This window comes from Pinus tabuliformis, chromosome 4_1, assembly GCF_031772625.1.
Source record: "Pinus tabuliformis cultivar Carrire ecotype Pingquan chromosome 4_1, CPIR1, whole genome shotgun sequence".
Classification (NCBI taxonomy): Eukaryota; Viridiplantae; Streptophyta; class Pinopsida; order Pinales; family Pinaceae; genus Pinus; species Pinus tabuliformis.
The window spans coordinates 561,335,492-561,363,490 of record NC_142303.1 but is presented as its reverse complement, the minus strand read 5'-3'; the positions used below and the strand labels follow the sequence as shown (position 1 = coordinate 561,363,490).

At 37.7% G+C, this 27,999-nt stretch overlaps 1 protein-coding gene across 1 annotated transcript; it reads right to left on the bottom strand.

The window, feature by feature from the left end:
• Nucleotides 1–6,779: 6,779 nt before the first annotated feature.
• LOC149177093 (uncharacterized) lies at nt 6,780–10,798 on the bottom strand. Its single transcript, XM_089421663.1, has 4 exons — nt 9,957–10,798; nt 9,452–9,785; nt 8,117–8,752; nt 6,780–7,985 (listed from the first exon to the last, which is right to left on the bottom strand). Exons 1-4 carry the CDS (start codon nt 10,796–10,798, stop codon nt 6,780–6,782), a joined length of 3,018 nt encoding a protein of 1,005 aa, XP_089277789.1.
• Nucleotides 10,799–27,999: the final 17,201 nt, after the last annotated feature.

Genomic DNA, 27,999 nt, shown 5'->3' with positions numbered 1-27,999 from the left:
ACATGAGTATGCATAACCTCGACAATGTTAAATTTTGCTGAATATTTTCAATATAGGCAACATTAACCAGTATTAAACTTTACTGAATATTTTCAATATAGAAAACATTAACCAGTATTTGGATGTGCAGAAAATGGTGTTTAAATCGAACATGGAGGGTGAGAAAATGAAGACAAAGGCTCTGAAGGCTGTGGCAGGATCTGGAGGTTCGAATCTATGTAAAGGCTGTGGCAGGATCTGCAGGTTCGAATCTATGTATTGTTTTACATGCAACCAAAGCATTTACGTCCAATATTTCGTATATGTTTGTTGATTTGTAAAGGTTTCCTAATTCTGCAACTGCTCTGTTTCAGTGGACTTTGTTGAAGTGAACATGGAGGAGGGAACAGTGACTGCCGTGGGAGATGCAGATCCTGTGTATCTTACAAGAAAGCTAAGGAAAGTGGGCTGCCGAACACAGCTGCTAAGCGTGGGTCCTGTTGAGGAGGAAAAAAAGAATCCTGAGAAGGAGGAGGACGCTGAGGAAGAGGAGGAGGATGCCATGGAGGAGGCTCCTCCAGTTGTGTATCCCAGTGGCTATGGATACCCACCCTACATGGTTGTGAGAGATGAGTATCGTAATGGTTGGATGCTTTTATTATAATAGTAATCACAGCTAGAAGTTCAATAATATGTTTAATGTAAATTGTAATCACCACGTCTCCAAATATTCGAGGGGAACCTCTGAAGCTCTTACTTTAAAAGTTATATAGTGGACATAAATACTTCCTCCGACGGTTTTTCAATCTGGAATTCTGATAAGCAAGTCAGCAAGAAACTTTTTGTTCCATGGTTTGTGGTGAAACGTAGATCTAGATGTGCCTTGATCTCGTCCATGTTGGCATGCATTAAGTGATTTTATTTTATAGAAATGTATCTCTACTTAGAGCGATTCGCCACTCTCATATGGATTCAAGTTTATTAAGATTTTGTCTTTGACATTAGGATTTTATTATCACATGTTATTAATATTCATGTAAGTTAGGCTTGGCACGAGTGGAGGGATCATCTTTAATCTCAATGAAATTATAGAATTGGGATTTTTTTTTTTTAATGGGGATTGGGTTGCAGGATTAAAAACCAAACCTAATTGTATGGGTTTTTTCCAGAGTAATTTTTGTTAAAGATTTGCATCCTCTTAACCTCGTGATTTTAGGAGACACTCTTATATCCATGGAGCATCTATATAAAAACTCTCTACCTTCAACAAGTGACTAAAATTCTAAAAAAATTTCATTTTCCCATGTGCTAAGACACTAGAGGTGGATCTACAAGAAAACCATGCTTGTAGAAACATAAACCAATGGGGTATATGGGTGGAGGCATCCCATGAGACCTCCCATCCCTTAATTATTCCATCCCCCCATTAGACCTCCCATCCCTTAATTATTCCATCCCCCCGTTAGACCTCCCATCCCTTAATTATTCCATCCCCCCTAATAAATTCCTAATGATAGTCATCCCAATCCCCAAATTTATATCACCCCTTGGAAAAATTGTTGGAAAGGCAAAGGAGACAAAACATAAATTTACACACAAATCACACGAGTTGTGGATCTTCTTTTGATCACACAAAACTTGATGCTTACAATGAACCCGGTGAAGGGTATTTATCCTTTTCCAACTAGCGACTTACCTAAAGTATCTTGACATGCAACTGCATGCAATCACACACTAAAAGTCGTCTGTCACTTAACTTGACTTGACTCAACACTCAATCACTCAGTTAACTGACTCTCTATGTTTAGCCAACTCCTTATGCAGGAGTAATTATCTTATTTTTACACTCCCCCTTAATTACGACTCCTAAACTAAAACATGAATCAACATAACTTAACTTGACTCGATTATCACTCAAACATGCCTGCTAGTCTATGTCTCAGCTAGGCTTACAATGACTCAAGACTTTCACAATTCTACATTTTCCTTTTCTCTTCTTCCAAATTTTATATCCTTGAAATTGCTTCATTCTCTGTTGTAAGTTCTTGTTGTAGGCTTCATATTCCTTTACTTGTTGTTGCTGCAATTTTCCTTTGACTTTTCTTGAATTTGTGTTGAAACACAATCTAATCTTGTCTAGTACACCTTCCTCTTCAAATATTCATTCAACCATGGACTGCTGCCACAACATTGCATCTTCAAACTATCTTATTTGCTTTGCTTCTTGCGCTTCATATTCCTGGCTTTCTTTCTGCCATATTTCTTGATAGCAAAATCTTATCTCTTCTTGACTCCATTGCTGAAAAATGGTTTCAATGCATTCATCTTTGTCTTCAGAAACATCCATATCATTATTTTCACTTTTACCATCAAGTACTGCAACTTTTTCCTTGTAATCTGCACACTCAATATCATTATTCACCATTTCATTCAATTCTTTTATTTCAACTGTTGCTTTAAGACTTGCTTGAATTTTTTTGATTGGTTTTTGAATCCATTCTTCAATGAGCTTCAAATCTGCATCAAATTTATTAACAACCTTGCTTTCAACTTCTTTTCCCATGTTATTCTGAACACCTGCATATTAAAAAACAATGTTAAAAACATCTTTAATATGACTCTCTTCAATGAGAGCTTCTTGCTCTACATCTACCTTCTTTTCAACTGCATGGAGGTTGTCTTCCACTGTTATGTTGTTAGTGGATATTCTCATAAAAAACTCTTCAATCATTTTATCCTGTAGTTCATCATTAGTTGCTACTAGATCATATACTGCTTTATGAGCGGTTCCAACTGCTTCATATCTCGCTGCTACAATGGAAACTTCAACCTTCATGGCATTTACCATATTTCCTCAATCAATCCCTCTTTCAAAAAGGAAACAACACACAACATCAACATAATGTTCATCCACACTATGGTGGGATATCCAAGCATGCATGTGCTCACTTTCAATTTCATTGACAATTTCAACTTCACCAAATCCATCAGCTGCGGATGGATTCACCAATTCACACATAACTTTGCAATCATCATCCACACGTGTCTTAGCACGGTGAGATTCACAATCATCTGCATCATCCAGATTACAGTGAAGTCCTTGATCATTTATTTTCTCTTGCTCTGTTTCACACACAAAGGCTTCAAATTCTCTCTCTGCAGTCTTTGCTGCATATTCTTCATCCATATGCATGCTCCCATAATGGGTTTCAATTTTATGGTCTTGACGACCATCATCCACTTTTGAGTGGGATTCTCCAAGCTCTGTTGTCCTCTCAGAGTCTTGCTCATCTATGCTCAGATCTGCGAATGACTTCTTTGCTTGTGACATAACCTATTGTTGCATGTCACTCCCCCTTGCACCAAATTCTTCTTCGTCTTTTGATAAACTTCTCAATTCCTCGTTGCGGCTTGGACCTTTCTAAACACATCAACAACCTCTACCTCTTCTTTTAGATTCATTTTCTTAGACTTCTTCAATTGCGCTTTGCGACCCATGATTGTTGTCATTCATTTTCTTATAGCTTCTTTGTTAATTGCATGATGTTGTCTTCCATATCACCCCTGAAAAAATATTATTTTCAATATGTGCCCCCGTAAGGCACAATCTTCACCCAAAAAACTGTCATGCTTGACAAAACACCAAAATAGTTTTGTAAACTATGAATTTTTCAAATTCTTTATGCTTCAAAACCCTTTATAACTCCTTATAAAAACTACATAAAATAAATTTTATAAAGCTCCTTTATCATTTATGAACCCCTTCTAAAAAAATATTTTCCTTATATTAAACCCTTTATATAACAAAATTTATACTCCTTTGATTTAAAAAAAAAACATCTTTTTTACACCACACATTTTTATCTCCATGGCCTTATGGGGTTCATGAATACCTTAGCAACGCACATGAACTTTAAATGAAACCTCCAACATTAAGAACTTAACTTGGGTTGCAGCTATTGGGCTACAAACTTTTTCTCTAATTTTGATGGTCGCTTGACTTTCAACAAATACTAGACTTTTATTACACTCTTTGTGTCTCGATTGTGGTGGCTAATACACACGACGTTTCGCGATATGATGGCACTACAAGCCAATAACAACTATTGCTCACTATTCAATCAATATCTCCCCTTACGAATTCAAGGCTCTTAAATAACCCATAAAAAAAAATAAACCGTGTGGCTCTTGCAGATTGGCATTGCACTTCTTAGATACACAAAGCCTAGTAAACCTTAGCTCTTTCTCGACTCAGCGTTGATACCAATTTGTTGGAAAGGCAGAGGAGAAAAAACATAAATTTACACACAAATCACATGAACTGTGACTCTTCTATTGATCACACAAAACTTGATACTTACAATGAACCCGGTGAAAGGTATTTATCCTTTTCCAACTAGCAACTTTCCTAAAATATCTTGACATGCAATCACACACTAAAATTCGTTTATCACTTAACTTGACTTGACTCAACACTCGAACACTCAATCACTCAATCCTTCAGTTAACTCACTCTCTATGTTTAGCCAACTCCTCATGCAGGAGTAATTATCTTATTTTAACAAAAATGATCATAAGGGGTGTGCTTGTTAATTCAGTCGGTGTGTCATTCAAAAGGGCATCGCTACATGCATCTGACTCTGAGGTCAAGCCTCCTCTCCCACACGCAAATAGTACCTTGATCCAAAGGTGCTCACTTAATTTCATCGAGCTCCTAGCTCATCTAGTTACAAGCTCCTCTACGACTAAAATTATGAAGCATCATGGTCAATTAAATGGTGAAGCATGGGAGTGAGTTTTCCAGGTGAATAAATTCATGGCTCTCTGCCAGTTAATTGTCCATGGCCTTCATCCCATGGGCCTCCATCCTTTCAAACTCTTCAGGGGGGCTTTCCCTCTACCATGCCCATCCTCAACTCCATGCTTGTTTATTCAGCTTCTTCATGCATCTAACGGTCCATAATTTCACATGACAACACAAATTGTCATTGAGATATTGACACCAAGAATAGATTTTGGGATTTCGACATTTATCATTAGGAACTGGATTGTTTCGGTCACATGCAAGCTTATTCGTCTAGCTTCCATGATTGGTCTTCAATTTCTTTAGGAATTCTGTCAGCCCTTGAACTTTGGTTCAATTCACAAGTCAATCTCTCTCCTCTTTGTGATTCCTTGTCCCATTGGAAATCTATATAGTTTAATTGGGTTATGGCCTCGACTCTTTAGCATTCCAGGCCCTTTCACTCGCTAAATTTTTATGAATTCTAGTGGATCTCCTAGGCATTTGTCTCTGTATCACATTGGTAATCCGCAAGTTTCAACTGGCACCTTGCCTCTATGCATATTAATCATGTTCCCCTTCCTCAAAGAAAGCATGATTTTGAGTGCCCAACCACTTTCCTCGAATACAACTGACATTGAATTAAAAATTTCTTGTTTGTGGGAATTTAAAATTTTCAATCTATGTTCCCTTCCCTGAGTGGCAATGAAAACCTGTAGAGTCCCACTCAGGTTCTGGGGTCACCCCAAATGTCAACAATGCTCCCATCAAGAGGAATCCTTGACCTCATGGAAACTAAAGTGAAATTATAGGAATAGATGCAGATCATCATCAACTTCATGGAAGAAATGCGGGAGCTTAAATTCAATATGGCTCACGAGGGAAATGAAGTTACTTAAATTCAACATGGCTCACCAGGAAAATGAAGTTGACACGCTTCGCCAACATATAGATACACTTCAAGCCTATAACAATACCAAGACAATTATTACTGCCGAATCTAGTGTCTCTAATAGGCATGAAGGAAACTACCTTGGAAATTATTTACTTTCTAATAATATTTAGTTATAATTTTATATATCACAATAAGTACTATTTCTAAATCTAGTGTAATTTCTTGTTTATTTTCATTTAAAAAACTAATAAAAAAAATATAATGATTAAATTCATTTTTTTATAATTTAATTTAGTTTTATTTAAAAATATATATATTTTTATTTAAAGTTAAAATTTTACTTTAATGTTTCATAAGATTTCACTTTAATTGAAATTATTAAAATTTCGAAAATAAACAAAACAAGATATAACTTTATATAATAATAATAATAAATTAAATGATGTCAATAATTTTCTTATTAAAATTATAGTTTTATTTAATTGATTGATGGCCAGTCGTGTTCAATAATGACATATTTAAAATTATAAAATAAAATGTAATGTTTTTTTTTTTTTAATTAAAAGATTAGAATTTTAAATTAATTTAATTTCTTAATTAATTTTTTATTTTATTTTGTATATAATTATAAAAATAATAAAACTATTTAATTTAATATGTTATTATAATAAAATAGTAATAATTTGATCCTGAAATTAAAATTTAATCGATTCATATTTTTATTATGTAATATTTTTTTCCAGACGGAAAAGCATGATGTATTTATATAAGAAATATAAACAAGCCTGAAAGTACATTCATTTAGAGTCTCCGACTCGTAGTCCATATAGTGCTATTCCCTCCACATATGAAGAAAATAAGAAGGACATATAGATCATATAGGTCTGACATTGTAAATCATGGAGGAAATAAAACCAAGAAGAGCAGGATATTTCCAAGAAATCAGCTGATAAAACAAGCTGACAGCCATAATCAAAACTCTTAAAAAGACATTGAAGAGCCATAGAAGATAAAACCTGCAGCCACAAAAAGAAACTAAGAGACAGTATCATATGAAAATAAAACTGATAGATAGAAAGGCCGGATAGATATGCCGATGAGATCATAATGACCAAAAGCGATCTAGAAGTCTGGAGGAGCAAAATCCTGAATAGAAAAGAGATTCCCTCCATCAACCACCTGCAAAGACCATAGACCTGGAACCTCCTGTAGACCTTCTTTAGATAGATCATCTGCTTGCTGGTTGAGAGCCCTGTTTATGTGATGAATAGAACCTCCCGCCATTCTATTCCACAGGAATCGGATCCTGTCTAACCACCCAACAAGCTGGGGCTTTAGAATTTTATTTTTCCCAAGGACATAATCTACCAGAACTCTCGAGTCTCCAAAAATTGAGACACTCTGAAGGTTGAGAAAGAGACAGAAGCTTAGAAGGCCAGCGAGGGCCATAACCTCAGCTTTACTGTTGGAGCCCCGTCCGCCATTCCAGTGAATAAGATAATGATTGTTTTCATTTGCAATAATGAGCACCCCACAGCCACAAATGTCGTCCTGTTCAGCACCATCGAAGAAGGCTTTTGGCATCAAAGATAGCTCCTGAGGGGGCTCATTGCAAACCTGTTTCACGGGCTTGGGAGGCTTCTGCGGGATCGATTCATGGAGGAGAGTGATATTGGAATAAATGTCCAGAAAAGGAGAAGATTTTCCATTGAAAATGAAATTGTTACGCCATTTCCATATGAACCAGATGGCAATAATGAAAACAGTTCTCCAAGATTCCTTTTGTTTACTGCACCATAGAAAAGCTTCACTGATAGACGCATGGAGCATATGCTGGATTCCAAATAAATCCGCCAGGGATTTCCAGAGCTGTTGAGATGAGGAGCAGCTGAGAAAAAGGTGGAAGTTATTTTCCTCTGCAGACTTGCAAATGGGGCATATGCCTAGGCCCTGCCATCCACGCTTTCTTAAATTTTCCCACGAGAGATTTCTATTATGAAAGCACAGCCAAGAAAATAAAATCATTTTGGGCGGGCATCCAGATTTCCATAAAATGAGAGGAAAGGAAGGGCTAAGAGAGTCTTTCTTTAAACCACATAGATTCTGGTATATGTCTTTAACACGAACAAAGTTTATCCCTCTAGAGAACCCCCATATAAGACTGTCATTATCCGTTGTCCAGAAAATCCCACAGTTCCTGAGACGAGTTCTGATGCATTCCCATTGTAGAGCAAGTTCATCTTGAATGCCCAGGCATCCGACTTCCTTCCAGATAGGAATCAGACCCTGCCAACCTTTAATTAAGCTGTCCCAATAAAAAAAACCTTTCTGTGGAAGAAAGACAACAAAGATTTAGGAACATCGATTATCTCGGCACCATTCAGGAATGGATCTTTCCCAATGAGAATCTTTTTGCCCGATTGGAAGCGCCAGACTAAGTTCTCCAGGAAATAACTTACGATCTTGCGAAGGCTTAGCCATATAGGAGAGCCTGAAGGAGAGCCGATCCTTCCTTTCCTGAACCAGAAGGATATGTCTTTTTTGCCCATGTATTTCTTTCGGATGATGTCGCTCCATGGCCCTTCTTCATAAATCCCTCTCCACAGGGATCTACATAACAGAGCCCTTCCGAAGATTCTCAAGTCTAAGAGGCCCCATCCTCCCATGCTCTTCGGCAGAGAAATATTGGACAATTTCGAAAGGTGAAATTTTCGATTTCCAGCTTGGCCCCCCCAAATAAAATTAGCTGAAAGCTTATTCATTGACTGAATAATGCTCGCTGGAAGGAAATATAAATGAGACCAGTAAACTGCAAGCTGATTTAGGACAGATTGAGCCAAGATCACCCTTCCTGCCAGGGAGAGGCACCTATACTCCCATACAGAAATCCTATTAAAGTATCTATCAGGAAGCCATTGCCAGTCCGCCTTTGAATATCCATTTGCTCTTAACTGGAAACCCAGATATTTAATTCCATGACTGATGGATCGTGCCTCAATATCGAAAAGAGCCGATAACCATTCAATCTCCTCCTGGCAGATATCATTGTGATAGATGATAGACTTTGAACTGTTGATCTGTAGACCTGTTGCTTTCTGGAAGTTGAAAAGGATTTCGAAAAAACATAACCATGTGATTCTACATAAAATGCCAAACAGAATGATATCATCAACAAATAAATTATGAGAGATCGAGACGTTCCTGCAAATTTTTAACGGCTGACATCTGTTTTCATAGACTGCCTTGTTGATATGGAGGCTGAGGGAATTCATGGCCAGAATGAATAAGAGCGGTGACAGCGGACAACCCTGACGAAGACCTCTGGAAGCAGTGAAAAAGGGAGATGGGATTCCATTGATGATAATCGCATAGTTCACCTGTTCCACGCAAGCCATGATCCAATTAATCATGTTCGCTCTTAAGCCAATCTTTGCAAGTAAACATCGAATGAATCCCCAGTCAAGGCAGTCAAATGCCTTTCGAAGGTCGATCTTTAGAATGACTGCGTCTCTTTTTTTGAATGAATGGCATAAAGACCTTCCTGTGTATTTGCGATAGCATCCAGGATGTTTCTACCTTGCAAAAAGGCATGCTGATCTTTTGATAAGCAATCAGATAGAGTTGCTTTAATTCTTTATGCAATTATCTTTGATATAATTTTGTAAGAGATATTGCATAACGAGATCGGGCGAAAGTCCCCAAAAGACTATGCCTTTTCTTTCTTTGGGATAAGGGCAATGTTTGTGGAGGACGTCTTTTTGATTGATGTTGCCTGTGATCCTAGAAGCTTCTACCATTTTTAACAGATCTGCTTTGATGATGTCGAAGAAGTGAGTGAAGAACTCTATAGTCCAGCCATCCGGCCCTGGACACTTGTCTTTCTTGAAGGACTTCATTGATTTTAGCAACTCATCCTCAGTAACTGGCTGGAAGATTTGATCATTTGTATCCTCATCAAACATCTGGGGAAACACTTCAATGCCCCACATAATATCCTGAAAGTTGCATACTTCAGATCTTTTATACTGATTTGTGAAGAACTTCACCGCCTCATTTGTTATTTCCTGTTGAGAATATAAATATCCTCCTCTTCCATCACTAATTTTCCAAATGGAGTTCCTCTCCCGCCTGGAATTTGCAAAATTATGGAAAAATTTTGTGTTCTTATCCCCTTCTTTTAGCCATATCGCCCTGCTCTTCAATCGCCAGTAGGATTCCTCCTGTTCTAAAATTTTGATTTTCTTCTTTTGAAGCATCTTAATGTGACATCTTTCTTTAAAGGAAAGACTATGAACAGACATGGCTTCCGACGCTCTGTCCAATTCTTTTTGAATTTTGCGCAGGTCATTTTTATTAGATTGCCTTTTCTTAATTTGCCAGTCTTTTACCACCTTTCGCATATGATCCATTTTATCTCTAAAGGTCATCAAAAACGGAAAGGGACTGGAGGACATCATCTCACTCCAAGCATTCTTTATATAGTCATTGAAGGCAGGATCATCCAGGGCAGTTCTGTTGAATTTGAAGCTGTATCCTTTCCTAAAGCCTTTTTGCTTCCAGCCCAATAAAATTGGTCTATGATCCGAAATGAAGACATTCTCGATCGAAGAGAAAGGCATACCCAACTTGTCAATCAGACTAGCGTGTAGAATAAATCTATCAAGCCTCTTTGCTATGTATGCATTTTCAGTTCTTCCATTCTCCCAAGTCGGGAGCATGTGGGGAGGGCGGATGTCAATATAATTTCTCCTCAGCAAAAGTTCATTTTTGATTTTTTCGGCAAGGGGGTCCTTCTTCTTGTTAACACCCCAGATTTCCTCCATATTAAGAGTGACGTTTAAGTCCCCTGCAATCAATAGAAATTCAACATCAAAAATTTTAGATGCAAAAAGTTTCTCCCAAAAAAGCAGCCTATTTCTGTAGGGAGCATATACATTCAAGATGTTTATTGGGAATTTGTGCCCCCTCATATGAGCCGAAATCAGAATTCCTGCTAAACAGCTATAAGTTTTTGCCTTGATCCAGTACGGGTCCCACATAACAGCTAACCCCCCCGAGAGACCATTGGCTTCCACAGCAGATATATACCAGGAAGGAAACATCTTCCTGAAGTAAGAGATTGATACAGAAGAGGCGTGCATGGTTTCCTGGATAAGAATAATTTTGGGGCAGGCAGAGCGGAAAAAATCCTTTAATGCCAAAAATTTAAGGTCTGCCCCCAACCCCCTTATGTTCATGGAGATGATGAAGTTCATTTTGGAATCTTGTCGGCCACATTTGCTCTAAGAGGCCATTCTTCAGTCATGTCTGTGATGGGAACATCTACAAGGGACAAATTACGGACACCTCTGCCCGCACCTTCACCTCTTCCCCTAAAATGCCTGCTTCCCCTATTGTTCTTCCTCCTTACCGTAATATTACTTGCAGAGTTAGGGCTAATTTGCGGGGATATTTGTACTCCAGGTTTGTGAATAGAGAGAGCCCTGAGCTCCAGAGATTTCTTGCTCAGTAAATAATCCAAGTCACTGCCTATAGAGTTAGAGGGCGAAGACATAGGAGAGTTTGCAGGGGTGGCTGATATCATTATCTCTTTTTCTTTACCAAGGGGATGACTGGATTTTATTGGGGAAGGCGAGGCGGAGGGAATGATGAGGACTTCCTTATTGGAATTTTTGCAGAGATGCGGGATCGGCGGAGGGTTTGGAACCTCTTGATCAGAGGCAGGCTCTAATAGAGGCATAGGAAGGGAAATAGCTAGAATAGGAGCTTCGCAGTCAGAAACCGGCTCCAATGGAGGCATGGAAGGAGATATAGGATCCACGGGGGTTGAGGATATACACTGCATAGAGGGTTGCTGATGGTTATCAAAGAAAAACTTTTCCGTGTCACCCGACCCTGGAGGAGACTGGCTCTCTGAGAGCGGAGACTTTGCCTGATCCAGGGATAATGACTTAATTTTGAAATATTTTGCCGTTGGCTGATGGGGAGCATGAACCTTTCAGAGATTAAGTCATCGAGAGCAATGTTTTATTAGATGCCTAGTACGATGGCAGGCTGAGCACCTAAAGGGTACCCCCCAGAAATCCAACCTTTGCCTAATTTTTAGATCCCTCCAGAAGATGTCAATATGTTCCGGGAATCCTCCTCTGTAGGCTTTGTCTATCAAAATCCACGCAACTCTTTTATCTTTCTCTCCTAGACACCAAGGATCCACATAGACGCATCTACCAATGGCATTGCCAATATCCTCTAGAGTTTCCTTTGACCATAATTCTAAAGGCAAGCCGGGAAGCTTAACCCAGATCAGGTTGTTAGATGGGGTGTTCTTTAAAGGGTTATAGCCTAAGTACCACCTGTGCAGAGCCAGAAAACTTCTTCTGAACACCCATTGTTGCTTTAGAATGATTTCCAGGTCACTGGAGTTTAGGAAATGAAAACAATACCATTCTTTTAGTAGTCTGGCAATGATAGGGACATATCCTATTAAAGGTTTCCACTGCTGCTCAAGCCAAGTCCGCATCTTCGAGTCATCCAGTACTAGAAAGTGCCACCGTCCAATCAAGGCATTACCTTAGAGACTTACAATGCACTCAGCCAGATGGGAACTGTTGATGTTAATGGCAGCAGGAGGGGGGGCAATTTTTACAGGCTTCTGAGACTGCGGATGGTATCCTTCCTCCCTGGATTTTTCTGCGAGAACATTTTCTTTATGGTCAGAAGGGCGAAAAGGATTACTCTTTGACCGGACAAAACCATCTGAGACTTCTTGTGGGGCCATGGGATGAGTCAGAATTTCCTCCAAGGTGGACTGCCATTCACCTGACAGTTTGGCGCTTCCGTGGATCGATTCTGCCTAGATGGTTGCTTGAATCATAGCCTCCATGGCAGATGAGTCAGAATGTAGGTCCATGCGTTAAGAAGCCACCTGACTTTTTGCTTCCAAGTACCATGCAATCCGCATGAAGATCAATGATGGACACTGCATTCAATGAAAGCTGCAGATTTCCGAACAAGATGCCTAGGGAAGGAGGAGTTTGAATTCTAAGGACTAACAGTAGTGCTGACAGATGAAGCCTCGAGACAAAAACCGGTCCTGTACCCAGGAGCTAGGGAGCTTAAGATGCTGCCATCTGTCCCTAAGATTTGAAAAGGACAGATATGACGAGAACAGGGATCTAACGGGCAACAGAGAATTTAAAAGATGACGGCTTTACTTAATTCGGGAGCTCAAACCCCAACGCCAAGGAGAAAAAATCCATAGCTCACATCACTTGACTCTGCCCGGGGAAGTTCTGGATAGGTGGATGATATTAAGGCTTGTACTTTGGTCAGAATCCGACCCTCGGGTGAAAAAATCCGGCCTGGAGAAACCAGAAGGATTCAGAGGGAGACAGATAAAGAGCTATGAGCTTCGTCCCGTCCTTGATGCTTGTCCTTATCAGAAGTTCATGAGGATTCTTCTGGACAAACAATACAACAGCATAAAAGCTGACAGACACACCACCAAGGACCTAACTTGAACCGGAAGTCTGTACAGGGCTTGGTAATAACAAAATAGTTTTGAACCTTAAGCATCGATCTCCATGACCCACTTAAAAGTTTCGCAGGCATGAGTAATCCTCAGGAATTCAACAAAGGTGCTATGTAGGTTAATGTCTCTTCTATGCTAATTCGAACTAACTTCAGAATCATGCTATCCATATACTTTGTTCTATAAAAAATTCATAATTCATTCCACTCTGCATATTGCAATATTCAAACTGAGAATAACCGCTTCAAAACTAACTATTGTCATTCCATTTGATAAACCATATTTTTTAATAGCAGAAAACAGAAATTACGGCCTGAAGTTTTGGTCCATAGAGCTACTGACCTGGAGCCGCAGGCGAGCTGTGTGCAAGATGCAAGTGGGGGAAGAAGAAACAGCCAGAGAAGACCAACATCCAGCACACAAAATTGAAGGACCAGGATGGTCCCTCTTCAAAAAACCATCAAAACAGCAAAAACATCCAAGGAGCAGTACAGAAGGCAGTTCTATAACAGGGAGAAGATATCATGGAAGGAAAGCCAGCTAAAGAGCTAGCGGGAGAGATATGGAGCGAATTTAGCTAAAAACATGCAAGGCTAGGCGCCAACAAGTGTCATGGACGAGCTGAAGGTTAGAGGGAGCAGTGAAGAGACGTGGCAGGAGCTCATGGAGACGACATCTTGAGGAAAAAAATGACCAGATGGCTTCTGAGACAAGCATGTATGACTAGAAACGTGTCCATCAGGCAGCAAAAACCACTCACCTATGATTAGCTTATGATCTCCAAACGCAATCTTCTGGTTGGTCACCCCTACCTGCAAACCGCAACACAGCTTCCACGCTCCCCGTCAAGATGGAATATTACCATACTGCTCATGTAATATTTATATCACTGTAAATTTATCAACCATTAATACTATATTATTTTTAGTACTTATTTCTATATATTTTTTATAATTCATTTTATATAAAGTTTTAATAATTACATTTTAAAAACTTTTTATTATTATTAATATTTAATTTTAAATAAATTTAACATACATTATTTTTACAATGTTATTATATATAAAGAATGTATGTACTATTTTTTATTAAAAAAATTGAATTAAATTAAAGCATGTATATACTATTTTTTAGCATATAAATTTTTACAATTGTTTATATGATATGAAAATTCTTAGAATCCCCGAGATGACACTTAATAATGTCACACACTTTACATAAGCTTTTATCATCATTAATATATTTCTTTAGATTTCATGGACATTAACTATCCTGAGTCTTCCTTAAATTAAATATGGCAATCACGTTGTTAAAATAAAACTTTGAAACTATCCTAAGCTTTGCTGTCGTAAGCTTGGCCGTTGAACGCTACTTGATATCGATTTCGTTAATCTTGTTTTTTTCCACAATTCAATACTCTATGTGTTTTTTAAATACTAAAAATTTACAAATTAAATTTACAATTCCAACAAATTCATACTGAATTCTAAACTAATATTCTAATACATCAAAACATCATATATAAAACAGAGCTTCATATATTATCATACCCAAACACCCAAAGATTCTTTGTTTTCTGGACCTAGCCTATAACCATTGATTGAATTTGGTGCATATATGGAGTTCTCCCCATCCCACCATTTTTTAAAATAACAGGTTACTATATTAATGTAATTCATTGTCTAATTGCTAGTTTCTTTTGTTGGAAGAAGAATAGTGTCGCTGCTCTCTCATCATTTTTTTTGGGTCAATGTGACTTTGGGTGGTGATTGTAACGCAAATGTCAAATATAATCCAATTAAATTAAATTAAATAATTATTATATATATATAAAATATTAATTACTTTGAAGTTTAAAATCACAAAACTATATCAAAACATTTAAATATCAGGATAAGGTTGATAAAATACCATGGGCATCTATATACAAGAGTTTAGTGAGTTTTAGGTGTCATGGGGTGGTTTTGAAGTTTGATTATGATGATTTTAAGTGATTTGAAATTGTGATAGTATTTATTTTTGTTAAAATTATTTGAAATTATGAATATAATGATGGTGATGGAATTTATGAAAATATTTGATATTTGAAATTTAGAAAATAAATTTTATTATAAAATTGAATTATTAAAATAATTTTTTATTATAATAGTATTATATATATATATATATATATATATATATATATTTTGTATATAGATAAAGAGTTAGGATTATTATAAAATGGTTGTATGAGAATGTTATTGTTAATTTTAGGATTATAAAAAGTTGGTTGGAAAAAATTAAGTGTAGTAACAGAGATAAATAAGAGTATTGCTTGTCTATTATAATTTTCTGCATATATAGTGATAAATCAGAAGCTAGAGTGTGTAGAAGAAACAAGTTGTGTTGACCCCAAGTATCACTGGTATAGTCAATAGTTTTCTTTATGTTGATGATATTGTTCTTTTCTACCATTCATATAGTCATTACTCATTTTCCTTATGTTGATGAGATTGTTCTTTTGGTAGGGAGATCTTATGATCTTGGCAAGCAACTATGAACCCTCCATGATTTATGTTCTAGGATGGGTATGAATGAAATTCATGATAACTCAGTGCAAAAAGATCATTTATGATACTTTTGTTTATAACAACAACTTGGTGTTAGAATATTTAACTACTACTTGTCTATATGTATGTGTGATCATTATTGATAGAGTTGAGTTTGTTCCTATTGTCCAGGACTTTGTTGAGGCCTAGTTGGGTTAGAGATTTTCTCCAACTAGTTAGTCTGCTAGTTTGGTGTTTGGTTGAAACATTTTCTCAATTGAGTGAATGGGTTCAAGATAGTTTACCTTATCTCCAAACTAAGTTTCTTGTATTAATACTCATAACATTATTATTTTGAATAGCTCAACACAATTAATATGATATCAGAGTAGGTCTAGGCATAACTCCCTCACAGGAGGGCCCATGTGAAACCCCAAAGAGTAGGAGCACTAGGATTGTGAAGACTGTTGTATTGTGTGGAAGAGGCACATAATTTGTGCAAAGATTTGAGCGTCCTGGCCAACATCTATTTACTCTTCCAAGAATCAAGATAGATAATTGTGTTACATAATTTGTGCAAAGATTTGAGCCTCGTGGCCAATATCTACTTACTATTCCAAGAATTAGGGTAGATAATCGGGTTACAAACAAACATGTTATAGCATGGGATTCTACTTACCATTCCAAGAATTAGGATAGATAATTGTGCAGAAGATCCCACCACACTACTTACACTTACATCTAATACTATTCTAAGAATTAAGGTAGATAATCGTGTTATAGACAAACATGTCATAACACTAGATTATAACCTAGGTGAAAAGAAAGGCAACAAACTGCCCCACTACACTACCTACACTTACTTGAGATAACACATTGTTGGTCTTTCTTGTATGTTTGTTGTATTAAGGAGCAGAGACGCTGGAGATCGTGGACCCACTGAGAGACCGTGGAGCGCAGACCTAGAAATTTCTTGTATGTTTGTTGTATTAAGGAGCAGAGACGCTGGAGATCGTGGACCCACTGAGTGACCGTGGAGCGCAGACCTAGAAATTGTTGTGCATGTAAAGATAAATAGCGTGTTGTGTGGTGTGAACGTTGTGTGAAGCATGTGTATTCACCGAGTGAAACAGTCGTGTTGGCTGTGAGTGGTGTCACTGTTATGAGTACAAAGCTGAGCCTCCACGGGTTGTGATTGGATTGGAAGAGTTGTTGGTGTGCATGTTATGAGCGTTGAGTCTCCAATGGCTGTGTGGGGTATTGGAAGAGTCGACTAGTACGGATATGTTCAAAGAACTGTGCATGCAGCTGTGTTCAAAGTGTTGTGTTTGAGTGCTTTGTGTGAAGCTCAACCTGTGTAAAGCTCGTTTGTTGCTCATTGTGGAGCTGAGCAGACTGTGTGCCTTTGTACCTTTTGTGAATCTTAGGATGCATGGTCTATTTGTAGAAGTCGTCATGTGGCTATGTTCCACTATTAGATTGCTTCCATATCAAAGGTAATCACTAAAATATGGCGCATCATTTCTCAAACTTAGGCCAGTGCTATTGCCCAGAAAATTCATGTGCACGTTTTTCGTGCAGATTCATTAATTTTGTGAAGGAAAAGGAGAGCGCTCCAAGTAATTTTGTGCGTAATAATTTTTCTCTTCCATTTAACAATTGAGTTGTTGTCACGGAGGAATTGTTAAAAGGGCATGCGGAAAAGGGACTCATTTGAACTAGATTGTGGTTGAGCATAGTTGTTCCACAGTCAAATTGTCTTGGTGACGGTGAAATGGGCCAATGGCCACTAGTATTATATAAAAGAGGAGATTCACTATTAGATATTTGAATTGAAGTTGCTTTGAATTCTTCCTTGAGTTTGTTGGATCATTTCCAATTATATTGATTAGCATTTCTCAATTTCCCTTTGCCCCGATCTCCTAGTGTTCAATATAACTGCTTGTAGGAGCCTTAAATCTGCATCAACAACATGTTTTTTTTGGGTTCTAAAATGAATGTACCCTAGGTAGCCCAATTTGAAAATGTTCATAAAATTCTTATCTCCAGAGTGAACTAGCCAAAGATACTTTCACCAAAGGATTCAAACTTCAAGGTTTCTAACATTTATTAGGACTTTGATGCCTTGAATGTGATGATGGAGAAAATGAATTCGCTTGTGAATGGTGGGTATCAGGGTAGGAACTCCTTGTATACCCAAATTGTTAATGAAGTGTCATTCATAATTGAGTATACAATTCAAGTTTGTATTAGATGAGAGGAAGGCCATGGAATGAGCAAGGGGAAACTACAAATCATCAAATTTGTAGCTGTCGGTTCATGTGAAGATTCAAACTTGGTTCAGGCTTTGATTTGTGAATTAAAACCCAAACTTAGCGATGGGCCCAAAAGGATGCATATTTGCCTGAGGATGAGGCCTGACTCAAGCAAAGAGTAAATATGGTTGTCAAGAGACACACCGCAAAAGATGGAGGCCAAGAAAAACAAGATGATGCATTGAAGATGCACTTGACTGTGGAGGCACTACAAGTGGAGAACAACTTTATATTATGGACGACAATGTTTAGAATATTTTTCTATTGTATGAAATGAAATGGGCACAAGAGGCCATCAAACTTGTGTGGAGTTGTACAGTTATTTTTGAAGTATGAATTTGATTGAAATCATGGTTACTATTTTGGATCAATGCTTGTTCAATATTTGAGGCTTGGAGTATACCTACAATGTTGGATGTGAAAATTTCTTGGAATCATTAAAAGTAAGAATATTAGACTCCAACCTGAATATGGTAGTGAAGTTATTTTTTATAATTAGCTAATCTAACAAATAAAGCATGGAGATCGAAGACAATCATTGAATGGAGATGGAAATATTGCAGTTTAAAACACCAAGTTTGTGTATGAGTGGTAAAGTGAAATTATGTAGGGTATTTAATCTTGTTGAGATTTGTAAAAGGAACATATTGAGAGTAGTCAACTCAATATGTGGGTGCAAGGCTGTTAGAATTGACTACTCTAACAATTGTTTAGTAGAAACTTCAAGAAAAATAAGTCAAGATGATCAATATATTCCTATCAAAAGGAAAAAAAGAAGAGCAATGGAAGCTCTTATGTAAGCATGTGCTTGATTTCAGAGAAGGACCATGTGTGTCAGAGAAAACAAAGACAAAGATAACATGTGTGTAAGAGGAAGCAGGTGAAAACACTTGTGACAGAGATAGTGGAGACAATGCTTGTAGCAATACTATGGCTGAATATTAGAATACAATCTAAGATGATGGATGGATTTAGGTAAAGTTGTGTGAAATGAATTAGACTTGTAATTATGTTTTAATGTAAGTCACACATCTCATGTGATGCTTTGGCCCTTTAATTTTTTATGTACTTGGTATCTTCTTAAGTTGGAGTGTATTGTGTCTGTATATGTAACAGCCTCCTCCCACATCTACTAAAGTAACTGGCCAACCGGGGTAAAAACGTGACAATGAGTTACTATGATATGATTCGACTCCCTATGTGTGAGTTAAGGAAGTTGAACCGATGGAACAGATCACACACACCTTCCACATCAGCAACAGGACAACTAGGAGCCATCCCAACCACTCAGGTAACCAACCCATAAGACCAACTGAAGTTTTAATGCATCAAACCCCTGGACGCTACCTTGATATGGACAAGAGTGCATCTAGGAGGATCCAGTCGCTAACACAACAAGGCATGGGTGCGTTCGGGGACTTTTCTCCTTAGTCCCATGCCTACAACTCCGAGATTCGTGCCACATTTCCAAGCCCAAAGCCCAAGTCACCACCCAAAACTCAATGGCAAGTTCAGAAATGAAATTTCACAGCATAACAAAGATACATTTGCAAAAACATCAACAAGGACTAGACTAGACCCCTACTAGCCATGACAGGCATTTCGTCATACAAGTCACAAACATGAAAGCTACAGGTCTTAACAACAGAATTGAGCATAGGGGTCTCATACTTATCTGAGAATTGCTAAGAAACATTGATGCCTCAACAAATTAGCTGCAATTTCATCTATTAGGCCATAAATACATTGCACATTCATTTACAAGTAAAAACATGATGAAATCCATACATAACCATTGTCATAATACAAGATCATAGCCAACATAATAACAACAGAAATACCAAGGAAACAATATCCATATAATCCATAGGTAAACTAATATAATACTCATGAATTAACAAGGAGATATAACCTCATATTAATGATGCAAAAACCAACTTGGTTTGGGACTTCCATGAGCCACCTGACCATAGACATGGCTGAGCTAAATCTCTCTTTAGCCAGTCACCCTCGTGCCATGTTCCAAGCATGAATATGGGATTTCATAAAGCCCATCAATCAAAACCATCCAGAGCTTCTAGAGGCCAAAGAACCTCAACCATCAACTAGTGATTCCACCTCACGCCCAGACATCATTAACCATCACTAGATTGGTCTCTACCCAAGTTGTCCAAGGCTCCAGAGCGTTTTTTCCAACCAAGGCTCCATAACTAGTAACTCAACCCATAACTATCGTAGGGCTCTAGAACATTTGTCCAACCAAGGCTCTAGAACTAGTAACTCAACCCAAGATGTTACAAGGATCCAAAGCATTTGTCCAACCGAGGCTCCAGGAACTAATGACTCAACCCAAGCTAAAGGAAACATGAGAACCAACTAGAAAAACAAATAAATGAATCCACAGGACCATGTCTATACAAGAAATGGAAAGGCTAGGCAAATCCACTGTCAATCCAGGCAATCCTCCATGCTAATGACATATCATAACCAAGAAACAACATGCATATGTCATGCATGCCAAAAATAGTGAGGAAAACGTACATGCAACTCGATACATGTAAGAAAAACCCATTGTAGCTGCTAATCCTGATGTCCTTTTGCACTTTCCTGCTCTTCATTTTCCTTCTTGCTCCAAAACTCCAAGTATGCCATAGTCCTCCAAGAGTGTTCCAAGAAAACTCTAAGTGTCCAAGAATATGATAGAGAGAGCTCCAAAACTGAGTTGAAAAAAGTTTGTGAACTGATCCTCAAAATCCTTTTTATTAATGAGGCCTCTATTTTCTTCATTTTCCATTATTTTCCTTCATTTTTATCCTCGCATGCAACATGTGACCTTTCACCTCGCTTTTCTCCTAATTTCCATTATTTTCATAAATAAATGTGCCAAAATGCCACTTTGACTTTCCAAAGCCTTAGTCATTGCCTTTGTCAATTTCCTTAGTCATTAATCAATCACCACTGATCCTATAACTATGCTTTTGTCCAACGTTCAACTTGGAATACGTGTCCCATGATCTTGGTAAATATTTTTCCTTTGTTATGTTTTACATGAATTTTTTACCAGGGTTGTTACAGAACCCTACCCCTTGGGGGAACAACGTCCTCAGTGTTCAACAACACCTACAATCAACAAGGCTACTATAAAGAAAACATTCTGCCCATGGAACTTTATAACTTAGCTCCCTGCAGTATTTACAATGATCATCCTACTGAGAAGCAAACTAACATGAAAACATAACAAGTATAACATCATAATGAGATGACACCCATACCACTTATTGGAGCTTTATAATATAGCTCATGGTGGTATTTGCATCCATATACATATGTACATATACAAAATATCACCAAAACATGTACCAAAATATATTCCAAAGACATATACCAAAACATCCGCACAACTAGCGAATAAGGAAGGATACATAACCCGCATCTGATCCGCCATCTCCCATGTTGCTTCAACGGGCCCAAAGTGCTTCCATTGCACTTTAACTTGCTCGATTGCTTGGTTCTAGAGCATGAGAATCTTTCTCTACAAAATGCACTGCGGTTCCAGCTAGAATTCCCCTTCTATCTCCACTTGCAATACAGACTAGTCAATGACATTATCAACATATTTAACATAATTCTCAAGCAATGACACATGGAAAAAATCATGGAATTTCACTGTCAGAGGTAGTGCAAGTAGATAAGTTATTGGCCCAATCCTCTCAATAATCCTGAAAGGTCCACGAAACTGGGGTTCCATCTTAGAACATGATCCAATTCGCAAGGAGCTCTTCTTTGGTTTGATGTGAAAGTACACCTGTTCACCAACCTGGAACTCCTTAAACAACTTATTCAGATCTTTATAGATCTTCTTTCTATCTTGTGCTGCTTTCAAATTCTTCTTGATTACCTGCATTTCTCGCTCCATGTCCACCAACATGTCCATTCCAATCAACACCCTATTAACTGGATCACTCCAACTGATGGGATTATTACAACTCCACCCATACAATGGCTCAAACATACTCATCCTTAGTGACTACTAGTAACCATTTTTGTAAGTGAACTCTACTAGTGGAAGGTACTCTTACCACTTTCGTTTTTGATGCATCATATACATCCACAACATCTCCTCCAATATCCTATTGACCCCCTCTATCTGTCTATCTTTTTTCGGATGATAAGTTGTACTGAAGGCCAACTTTGTGCCCAAACTTGCAAATAACTCCTTGCAAACATGGAATTGAACTTCACATCCATATCTGACACAATATTCTTCAGAACCCCATGCAATTTGACCACGTCCCTAATGAATACCTGTGCTACATCAGTCACTGAGAATGTAGACTTTGCTCGAATGAAGTGCGCTACCTTTTTCAACCTCTCCACCACAGTTACCATGATGGAATCATGTTGTCTCACTATCCTCGACAAAATTGTAATACAGTCCATGGAAATGACCTCCCATTTCCACTCTGGAATTAGAATCGGTTGTAGCAGTCCACCTAGATGCTTACACTCTTCCTTTACCTACTGACAATTCAATCACCTATCCACAAAATCTACTACACCTTTCTTCAAATTTGCCCAATAATATAATTTCTTCACTGTTGTCTACATATTTTTCTACCCTGGGTAACCTGAATATGGTTTCACATGAAAATCCCTCAAGGTTACCTCATTGATATCACTACTATCTAGCACATATATCCAGTCCCTAAATCTAACCAATCCATCTGTCATGAGACGATAGTCCACATCCTGTGCTCCTGCATCTATACCTATACCTGTACCGCTACCTATGCCTGTACCAATACCTATACCTGTACCAATACCTATACCTGTACTTATACCACTACCTATAAATGTACCTGTACTTTGTTACAACCCGTGCACACTCTCCATATACCTATCATCCTGTTGACCTTCCTGTCAGATCCTATCTTGTAAATCTATCCCATAGGAGCTCATAGTTGCTATGTGATTTACCTATATCTGCCTGCTAAGAGAATCGAGCACCCTGTTCTCTTTAGCTTTGATATACCTGAACTCAAAGTTGAACTCACTGATCGTGGCCAACCACCGAGCCTGCCTACCATTCAAATTCAGTTGGTCAAATAGATATAAAAACCACTATGATCACTCATCAATACAAACCTCCTGCCAAGAAGATAGTGCCTTCACATATTCAATGCATGTATTATCATTGCCAACTCAAGATCATGTATCAGGTAGTTATGCTCATGCTCATTCAAATTTCGTGACTCATAACATACCACCTATCCATTCTGCATAAGGACTCCTCTAAGTACTCTCTTGCAAGCATTTGTACATACTACAAAATCTTTGTCCGAATCTGTAATATTTAACACTGGTGCATGTGTCAACAACTTCTTGAGCTACTCAAAACTGGCTGCACACTCCTCTGTCCATTCAAACTTCTGACCTTTCCTCTACGATGATATGATAAGATAATAAATCTATGAGAAGTTAAACTCCTGCAATAACCTGCTAACCCCATGAAAGATCTCACCTCATCTGCATTCATGGGAGTTGCCCACTCCTTGATAGCTCCTACCTATTCTAGGTCCACTTCTCTGCCATCCTTGGAAATCACATGTCCTAAGTAGTGTACCTCAGTGAAATAAACTACACTTACTGAGATTAGTATACAATTGATGCTTTCTCAACAATCTTAACATTATTGCTAAATGCTCAAAATGATCTTCTTCATTTTTTGAATATACCAATATATCATCAATGAACACAATAACAAAAATTTTCAAATACAAACACAACACACTATTCAGTAAGCACGTAAAGGTAGTTGGAACATTAGTTAAAACAAAATGGAACTACAACAAACTCATAATGGCCTTACCTGGTTTGAAAATTTGTCTTGTAGATGTCCTCTTCTTTAATGTGTACCTGATGATAACCAAATCTACAATCAATCTTCGAGAACACAGCTTCTCCCTTCAAGTGATTAAAAAAGTCATCAATCCTCATTAATGGATACCTGTTCTTGATGGTCACTTTATTTAACTGCCTGTAATCAATGCATAGGCTGAGACTACCATCCTTCTTCTTCAAAAAAAATACGGTGTGCCCCATGGAAATACACTTGGTCTAATGTTTCCCTTGTCCAACATTTCCTTCAACTACAACTTCAACTCTACTAACTATGGAGTGCTCATCCTACAAAATGCCTTTGATTCCAAAGTTGTCCCTTGCATCAATTCAATAAAATAGTCTACTTCCTTGTGAGGTGGAAACTCTAAAATATCTGCAAGAAATACATCCTGAAATTGTTCAAGAATGGGGTACCTTCTCAAAACATTTGCATCCCCTTACCTTTGTCACTATAAATGTGCACTGCAAATAACACACACTCTTTCCTATGACTACGCTTGGCCTGCATAGTTGTCACCATTCTAACTGATGTTGCTTTCTTCTTACACTGCAAAACTCTTTGTTCCCCATTGTCATCCAAGCACTCAATTGCTTTGTCATAAAAATCCACCTTGGTTCTATGAAGGTACAACCAATCCATGCCTAACAACATACTGTATGATCCCAATGGTAATACATTCAAATGTGCTGAGGTAGGCATACCATTCAAATCAAATCACAAGCTCTTACCCAATGATGTGTTAGAAAATGTAACTATGTTCAGTCTTCAATAATGTACTTGAGTCATTATGTAATGTACTTTTCAGAAGAATAAAGAAAATAAATTTTATTATTGTAATGATGACTTATTAAAGTATGTATTTCATGCTTGGGTCATCTTTATATTAGTCAAAGTCCCCATTGTGGACTCTTAGGATTAATATTGAGTTTATAGAGTCATTATACTTTTGAAGAGACCCTTCTTGGGCTTTCGAATCATGTAAAAAGGTTTTGTATCAAGTCAAATATGAATTATGTACCCTCCACATCATTTCAGCCTAAGGGAGATCAAGTTGGCCTAAGGACCCCCATTCGACCCATAAGAAGCCTATATATTCAAGGAGGTCGAAGTCATTTGAACAATTCACTCTCAAGCAAGTTCAATATCTCAAGAAGAGCTGGAGAAGTGAGAAGTCTATTTCCAAGAGGAGGAAAGAAATGCAAGTTTGGGGAAGTATTTAGAGAAGAATAAAATCAAAATTTTGGTGCCTCTCTCTCTCTGTTTCGTGATCTAGGTTGGGAGATCGAAGTCTCCTACAATTTCGTTGTTTTCGAAAGTTTCATGTTGCCGGAATCTACTACCTAGTCAAAGTTGTTGTAATGGGTCAAAGATCTGGGAGGCTGACATGGTGTGGAGGGAAAGTCTGGTCTTGGTATAGGGTAAATATTTTCAAAGAATACTATTGAAAGGAAGAATTAGCTTCTCTGGGTTTTCCCCTAGAGGGTGGTTTTCCCCTAGCATGTGCCTATATCTCGTGTCTCTTGTTTTGTGATATTCATACACATATAATATGATAATTTTTTTATGAAAGATAAGATAATAAAGAAGTAAAAGAAGCCAACACACTCACAAGTAATTATCAAGAAAGGATAATCAAACCCTAATATAACATCTTTTATTTTCTAGCATGGTATCAGAGCTAAAGTCAACAGAAGTCGAAGATGAATTTGTTGGCATGGATTCTCCCTTTATGGTGAATTGCATAAGATTGGATTACAACACTGCTGGAAGATGGATCAAGAACGTCATCTAATACTTATTCAACAAGGTCAAGAGTCAAGGATTCTTGGCTTCCCTTACAGGTTCTCTTACTAATGACAATGCATGGATCATTGATTGTGGAGCATCGAGACACATGACAGATGAAAGAAAGAAAATTCACACACTATCAAAGGAGCCATCCTCTCATGCAATGGATTTGGGTGACAACAAAAGCTATGTTGTTAGAGTCATGGGATCAACATCATTGAAGCTAGATAATGGATCGAAGCTGCATCTCAACAACATTCTCTATGTTCCAGGTTTGAAAAAGAATTTAATTTCTATTTATTATTTAGAAGATAAAGGGGAAATGATTTCTTTTGTTGATGGAAAGGTATTGGTTTGAGGAAAACACTATAGTATTGACAAATCTAGGGTTATTGGAGTTTGTGAAGGAAGTCTTCACCGAGTTATCACTCCATATCCTCGAGCTTTGGTTCATATGGAAGTAAGTCCCATTGAACTATGGCATCGAAGGTATGATCACATTCATTATAGGGTCATCCCTACTCTTAGTCAAATGGTTCATGGTATTCCTTTGGGGAAGCATACTAGAAATCCATTTCATAATAGTGAAACTAGGTCTAAGGAAATGTTAGACCTCATCCATTTAGACATGTGTGGGCCCATGTCTGACAAATCACTTGGAGGTCATATTTACTATGTAACATTCGTTGATGATCATTCAAGGAAGATATGACTCTACCTACTCAAAATTAAAGATGAAGTATTTGATAAGTTCAAGGAGTTCAGGGCTGAAGTGGAAACCCTAACTGAAAGAAAGATAAAGACTTTTAGGTTTGATAATGGTGGGGAATACACTTCTAAAGAGTTAATTGCATATTATAAGGATGCAGGTATTAAGAGGGATCTCGTTGTTCCGTACTTTCCCAAACAAAATGGATTGGCCGAAAGGAAGAATAGATCAATTTAAGAAGGCATCTGAACTATGCTCCTTGATCAAGATCTACCAAAGTTCTTATGGGGTGAAACAGTGATGATTGTCATTTACATTCAAAATAAGACTCCTCATAGGAGTCTTGATAATACTACACCCGAATAAGTATTCACAGGGAAGAAGCCAAGTGTGGATCATTTCCATATCTTTGGAAGTCCAACATATATCCATGTTCCAAAGCACAAGCGAAAGAAGTTGGACCCGACAAGTATCAAGGGAATATTCATTGGTTATAATATATCCTCAAAAGCATATAGAATTTAGATAAAGGAAGGAAGACACGTTGAATTAAGCAAAGATTTCATATTCGATCAAAATCAAGCTTACAATAAATCAAAGGATATTCCTATTGATTCTGATGATGAACAAATTCCCGTATTTGAAGAAAAAGAAGTTAATCATGAGAACTCTAATGCCAATGTTGAAGAAGAAGGACCAAGTGAGCTTATTCAATGGGTGGTTATCCCAACCACAAGGAAGAGGTCAAATTGGTTCAAAACTACATTAGAAGATGTTGAAGGACATGAAGCTGCAAAAGGGTCCTCAAGGGAAAGTAAGAAACCGAAAAATATATTTTGGTTATGTTGCATATATGACAAAGTTGATTGAAGTTGAACCATCTACATTCAAGGAAGCTGAGCACACAGTGGAAGAGAGCTATGTAGGAAGAATATCAATCCATCATGAATAATGGGGTTTGGGAAATCATTCCTAGACCTAGTGACAAAACGGTTGTCACATCAAAGTGGATCTATAAGATCAAACATGTTGTTGATGGAAGTATAGTCAAGTACAAAGAAAGATTCATTGCAAGGGGTTTCTCTCAAAACGAAGGTATTGACTATGAAGAAACCTTTGCACCTACTACAAGGTACACTACTGTTAGATCAATGGTTTCGTTGGCTGCTACAATGGGTTAGAATATCCATCAAATGGATGTTAAGACTGCATTTCTAAATGGGACAATTGATGAAGAAGTGTATATCAAACAACTTGAAGGATTTGAAGTTAATATCAAGGACTCTCATTTTTGTAGACTCAAGAAGGCCCTATATGCTTTGAAGCAAGCACCGAGGGCATGGTATGCAAGAGTGGATGCATATCTTCTTAGAATTGGGTTCATGAAGAGTATTGTTGATCCGAATCTATATATAAAGGTCTTGAATAATGAGCCTGCCATTATTCTACTATATGTGGATGATCTATTCATCACTGTTGTAGAATGAATAATTCAAGAATGCAAGAAGATATTCGCAATTGAATTTGAAATGAAGGATGTAGGATTAATGCACTAGTACCTAGGTTTAG

What these genes read in the sequence shown, in the direction of transcription:
- LOC149177093 (XM_089421663.1), bottom strand. Translation starts at nt 10,798, where the DNA reads ATGCACGCCTCTTCTGTATCAATCTCTTACTTCAGGAAGATGTTTCCT. An exon ending in GACAGAGCGTCGGAAGCCAT is followed by an intron (nt 9,786 to 9,956) that starts GTCTGTTCATAG and finishes TGCAAATTCCAG; the next exon opens with GCGGGAGAGGAACTCCATTT. An exon ending in AAGCAGATCTGTTAAAAATG is followed by an intron (nt 8,753 to 9,451) that starts GTAGAAGCTTCT and finishes TTCAACTTCCAG; the next exon opens with AAAGCAACAGGTCTACAGAT.